The sequence below is a fragment of the Amblyraja radiata genome, chromosome 24, assembly GCF_010909765.2.
Source record: "Amblyraja radiata isolate CabotCenter1 chromosome 24, sAmbRad1.1.pri, whole genome shotgun sequence".
Classification (NCBI taxonomy): domain Eukaryota; kingdom Metazoa; phylum Chordata; class Chondrichthyes; order Rajiformes; family Rajidae; genus Amblyraja; species Amblyraja radiata.
The window spans coordinates 1811907-1817906 of NC_045979.1; the positions used below are offsets into that span (position 1 = coordinate 1811907).

The following is a 6000-nucleotide window of genomic DNA, read 5'->3' on the forward strand; positions in this document are numbered from 1 at the left end:
CTTAAATGTCACTATCGTATCTGCCTCCACCCGAAATAAACCGAAGGATTAGACTTAAAAATATTTATATTTTAAAATATATCTTTTTTTAAATTTAAAACCTGTATAATATAGGCTTGATGCCTGTTACACATTGCCTGGGTTAGGGCATTGTTTCCAACTAAAGGTGTTCCAGGAGCCTGCTTGACTGCCTTGCTTGGTGCTTGTGCCTGTTGCAGGTGTGAGTAAATGTCAGTGTGGAAGAATCACAGCCATCGATGAAGTGCTGGTGTACCCATGCCTGAAGCTGCACCCTGCCTCTGCCATCTCAGCTGCCTGGTGCTCAGGGACAGGCAGTCAGAATAATTTTCTGAGGTTCGAGTGATTTCATGAACACTAAGGATTTTGTTCTGGTTGAGTGGAGGCTTTAAATTATCCTTTGTCCTTTACAGTATGTTCCTTTGGCATGTGTGGGAGATTGTACGTTTATCTCAAACCTGACAATTTACTTGCCAGCATCTCTTCTTAGTTTGGACCCAGCCATTTTCCTAGCTCCCTCTCAACACAGTCCCACAGCACTGACCATACTCCCCGAGGTGTATTGAACAAGTGGGGTACAGTGGCTTCACAGCACCAGAGACCCAGGTTTGATGTAGTGTGTAGGGAGTGGATGAGAAAGTGGGATAACATACCACTAGTGTGAACGGGCGATGCATGCTCGGCATGGACTCGGTGGCTCGAAACTAAACGCTACAGAAACTAAACAAGCTAATGATTTCCTCCACAGATGCTGCCTGGTCTACTGAGTTAATCTAGCTCTTTGTTTCTTGCTGTCATCCCAGCTGATCCATGTTGGTGGCTATGTCCCACAGTCCACACTCCTCTCACACACACACACGTTATGCCCCACCCACTGCATCCCCCGCTCTTTCTACTACCTTTTCCCTCACATACTTTGTAATTTATATTTTTGAAATGACCTGAGCTTTTAAACTTCAGTGTGTTCCAGGCACCCACCATTCTGTGTAAAAAAAATTAAAACAAATCTTGCCCCGCACATCACTTTTATACTTTTCCCCTCTCATCTTAAACCTATGCCCCCTAGTCTTTCACATTTATACCCTGTGGAAAAAGGTGCTGTCTGCCTACTCCATCTATGCCTCATAATAGACAATAGACAATAGGTGCAGGAGTAGGCCATTCGGCCCTTCGAGCCAGCACCGCCATTCAATGTGATCATGGCTGATCATCCCCTATCAGTACCCCGTTCCTGCCTTCTCCCCATATCCGCTGACTCCACTATCTTTAAGTTAGATACTTCTATCAGGTCTCCCCTCAACCTCGCATTGCAGAGAAAACAATCCAACTTTGTCCAACCTCTCCGTATAGCTAATATCCTCAAACACTGATAGCATTCTGCACCTTATCCAAGATCTCCGCATCCTTCCTGTAATGGGATGGCCTGAAATACACACAATTGTCCAATTTTGGCTGAAGCAAATGTATGTAAAGCTGCAAATAGTGATTAGAAGCTGGAGTCCTGGCTGCTTTCCTCTATCAGTGTCTGGGCAATGATCATGAATGGGAGTGGTGGCGGGATGCCCAACTTGATCCCAGGGTTAGCTGAGCATTGATCGAGGGCCAGAAACCAGGCTAATTTACTGAGACTCTATCCCAGGGATCAGTCGGTAGCATGAACCAAGATTGATCACTGGTTTCCTCATTCAGCTGCTGCCACTTATAGTGGCCACTGGCAGGAATCCTGGCTGGCATCCTCTCTCCAATGGGTCAGTGGGCCAATGGTCCATGACATGAACTCTGGCTGATTTCCATTCTCTAACCCAAGGATGAGCATCAACACTATTAATTTCCACTCCTTCCAGAGTCACAAACTGTGTTCAGAAGTATGAACTGAACATGTTGCTGGTTGATTTACTTGCTTGCAGAAATATATTCACTCAAGAGCGATTTGGGGTAGGGATTTGGGGTAATTTCAGTCCTCTCGAACATGGTGGGGTCGTGGAGACATGATTAAGAACAGGAGCACTGCTTCCTTTCCCCTTCACATAACCCAGTGGACAGTTAGAAGATCCGCCAACATTCAAGGGTTAATAAGTTTCAGGATGAAGTGCCCATATACGCACCCACAAACCGGAGTCCAATTACACCAGTACCACATCAGTGTGACAAAAACAACACTAAGTGGTTGTAAACAGTTCAAACCAAACCAAAATGCACTCATTAATATTCCCCTTAGACAACATTAGTCTAGTAGTTGCTCAAAATGATTAAATTCATGTGTAAGAAAGAACTGCAGATGCTGGTTTAAATCGAAGGTAGACACAAAATGCTGGAGTAACTCAGTGGGTGAGGCAGCATCACTGGAGTTATAATGTAAGCACACTGCAGGTAAACATATGGTCTTGTCCCTACATTAACTGTAACAGCAAGCTGTCATAGAACTGTATAGCATGGAAACAGGCCTTTTGGCCCACCTAGTCCATGCCAACAAAGTTAGCATTCCAGGCTAGTCCCATTTGGCCCATGTCACTCTGAACCCTTCCTATCCATATATCTACCCAAGTGTATTTTCAATGTTGTGATTATATCACTTCTGTAGCTCATTCCAGATAATAACTACCTTCCGAGTGAAAAGGTTGCCCCCGAGGTCCCTCCTAAATCATTCCCCTCTCACATTAAGCTGATGCCCTCCAGTTTCAGAAATCTCCAAGTCGGCAAGAATACAGAGCATTCACTTTATCCATGCCCCTCATGATCTTGTACACCTCAATAAGGTCACCCCTCAGCCTCCTACGCTCCATAGAATAGCCACCCATCCTATCCAACCTCTCCCCATAACTCATGCCCACAAGCCCAGGTAACATCCTGGTGAATCTCTTCTGAACCCTTTCCAAATGCTGGGTGCCCAGAACTGCACACAATACTCAAAGTAAGTACTTCTACCTAGAGGGTAGTCAGTATCTGGAATAAGCTGCCAGAGGAAGCTGTGGAATTGGACACAATTAAATATTTTCAAAGACATTGGAACGGATATATGGATAGGAAGGGTTTAGAGGAATATAGGCTGAATCCAGTGGACCTCTAGCTGCCTTTGATTCTACTTTTTAAACCCCATTATTTTAGATTATTTGGGACAACATTTACAAGCTTGGGGTCAGAGGAATAGGTTGGAGAGTAGAGGGAGAGCGCGTTCCCACAGCAGTTGTTCGGGACGAGGGTCCAGTGCACATCCCCATGAAATGAAGTCCATCCTGGTGTACGTACAGTATGTAGTTGAGCACCAGTTTTACCCGTGTATCTGCTCCTTCTCCCACTCAACCAGTACAGACCAAATGAATGGTGAAAACATTTCAACAACAGGATCTGACATCCAGTGCCCAAGGTTTGGCTTTTGGTGGCAACCATGCAGGCCAGCGGCAACATTTCACACATTTCACCAATAACAGTTTGCTGGTCCCCCAACACTTTCACTCCCATTTCCATTCATACTCTGACCTTTCTGGCCTGGGCTTCCTTTGCTGTCAGTGAGGCCACACACAAACTGAAGGAACAGTATATTTTGTTTAGCCAGCGAACAGCCCAACGGTATGAATATTGATTTCCCCGACCCCCACACACTCTCCTTCCCCCCACCGCTCGAAACATAGACTGGCATCTGCACAAATTGTTGTTATTTATGGGCAAGTTAAATCATTTTTATTTCAATTTAGACTCATTCTGCAGAGTGTGGGAACATGCACCTGTTGATTTGCTGGGAGATTCAAAGCCCGAGGCCCTCGTTTTATACTGTTCAACTTGGAACCATGAATACTTAGAACATAAGGAAATGCGCATCTTGAGTAAAACACAAAGTGCTGGAGGAACTCAGCGTGTCATGCGGCATCTGTGGAGGGAATGGGCAGGCGACATTTCAGGTGACTGATGGAGTCGGTGCAGAAAGCTGGATGCCATCAATCTAAAAAAGGATCTTGACCAGAAACGTCGCCTGTCCATTCATCCCACACATGCTGCTGACCTGTTGAGTTACTCCAACGCTTCCCGTTTTACAAAATTTAACTAACAGCTAAGATTTAGTAGCTAGATATCGCAAGGAACAAAGTCCTAGCCTGCTCAACCTCTCCCTGAGTACCGACAACATCCTTGTAAATCTTCTCTGCACTCTCTCCAATTGAATGACATCCTTCCTATAGTTGGGTGAGCCAAACTAATTCTTGATTCCCGTACCCCGAGTATCAGACTGCGTGTGTCCACCCTGTCTATCCCCTCATGATGTTGTACAGCTCTATGAGATGAGTATTTAGACTTTGGAGAAAGTGTCGGTGAGCGGGTGTGTGTGTGTGTGTGTGCCGCGCCTTACCCGTGCTGCCCGGGATGAGTATGGGTCTTCACACAGTGCCCACAATCTGGGCTGCCAGCGCCGCCAGCAGCCGGCGAGAGGTGGTCTCCTGTAGCTCCGCGCTTCCAGTCCCATCATGCGGCCGGAGCCGGGCTCAGAGTCCGGGTCAGGGCCGGACTCCGGGTCCCTCTCCGCCCCGTCGGACGGCTCGAAGATGTCGAGAGCTTCCTCGGCGTCACGGTGCTGTCGGTAAGCCATCCAGCAGCACGGCTCCACGTCCGTCTCGTCCAGTCCCCAGAAGGCCAGCTCGTCCTCGAACAGCGGCCCGCACACGTCGGCCGGACAGTGCAGCTTGCCCGTACGGTAGTAGTTCAACACGTAGGAGAAGATGCCCGGGTGGCGGTCGAAGAAGAAGTGTCCGGAGCCCGGGTCGCGGCCGGCGCCGGGCTCGGCCAGGCCAGCTAGCCGGGTACCGGGCAGTGTGCGCAGGGTGCTGCGGTAAGTCTCATGCCGGCTGCCGCCAACGTTAATGGTGATGCGCTCGCACGGCTCGCCTCTCTGTATCTCTCCCTTCACACATGGCTTGGACGGAGCTTTACTGCCCGACTTACGTCCCCGGTAAGATGAGACACACACCGAGCTTAACATGCGGGCTCCTCTCTCCTCGCCAACTCCACAAAGTGCGATCCAGGGAAAGTTCCCCGCTCTCCCTGCCCCCGCCTCGTCCCGTCCCGTCCGTCCCCTGGGTCACTGACAGCCGGCTCACATTACCGGAGCGGGGCTGGCCGGGGTCGATGGCGCAGAGAGAGGGCTCGGCTTCACACTCGGACAAGGACGCTCGCTGTCTGTCGCCTCTCGCACTCTCAACAACCTGTTAATGCACAGCGCTGGGAGGCGGTGTTGGACGGCTCCTGGAGCTAGCTCTCTCCCTGGGGTGGTCAGGCACTGCTTCACTGCTCCCCCTCCCCACACACACACACACACTGCGGGCTCTGTCTCCGGGGAGAGGGCGCAGGCTCGGCTTTGCTGGAGCGCTCTCTCGGCGAGGCGGTGCGCTGGAGTGGCGGCGAGGACACGGTGTGGGCTGGGCTGAGCTGAGACGCGGCCGCCCTGTCCAGCCCTCCCCTCCTGCTCGCTCGCCTGGGCTTCGTCCCGTGTACGTCTTCGCAGCCAACAAGTGTGTATCCAGCTCTCGCCGCCCAGCCAGACGTCTCACCCGGCCGACAGGAGGTTGTGGCGCCGGCTAGTTGTCGGCAGCTGTGGCCAGGTGTCTGGCGATAAGGGTGTGGCCGGCAACGTGGATCCCAGGCTGGGATAGAGAGGAGAGGCAGCCGGGACTCAGCGCTGGGGGGAGCTTGAGGATCGCTCCCGGTCTGAAGGGCAGGTATCTGGGTGATGGGGTGTGTTGGCGGCCGGGGTTCCGGCTCTGGGACACGGGTGGGCAGGTCAGGATGCTCCGTATCTGAAGGACAGCGGTCTGGGACAATGTCCGCGGTAACGATAACGGCGAAGCTGCGAGCGACTGTGGACGGCTCTCCCTTCTACTGCCCAATCCTCAGTGTGAAGCGATCATGTACAATAAACGTTTAAACACCAAACAGTGGCCTCGTCAGCCCGCGGGCAATCGGCTGATCAATAATAATTGCATCGATATCTTGCTCGTT

General features: G+C 50.7%; 1 protein-coding gene across 1 annotated transcript in view; it reads right to left on the bottom strand.

Annotated features, from left to right (window-relative positions):
- LOC116986688 (potassium voltage-gated channel subfamily C member 1-like) overlaps positions 1–5649 on the bottom strand; it is a 71488-nt gene extending 65839 nt beyond the window's left edge. Inside the window, exon 1 of the mRNA XM_033042256.1 lies at positions 4358–5649. Coding sequence (XP_032898147.1) covers positions 4358–4984 — 627 coding nt within the window. The 5' untranslated portion in view covers positions 4985–5649. The remainder of the gene's footprint in view (positions 1–4357) is intronic.
- Positions 5650–6000: the final 351 nt, after the last annotated feature.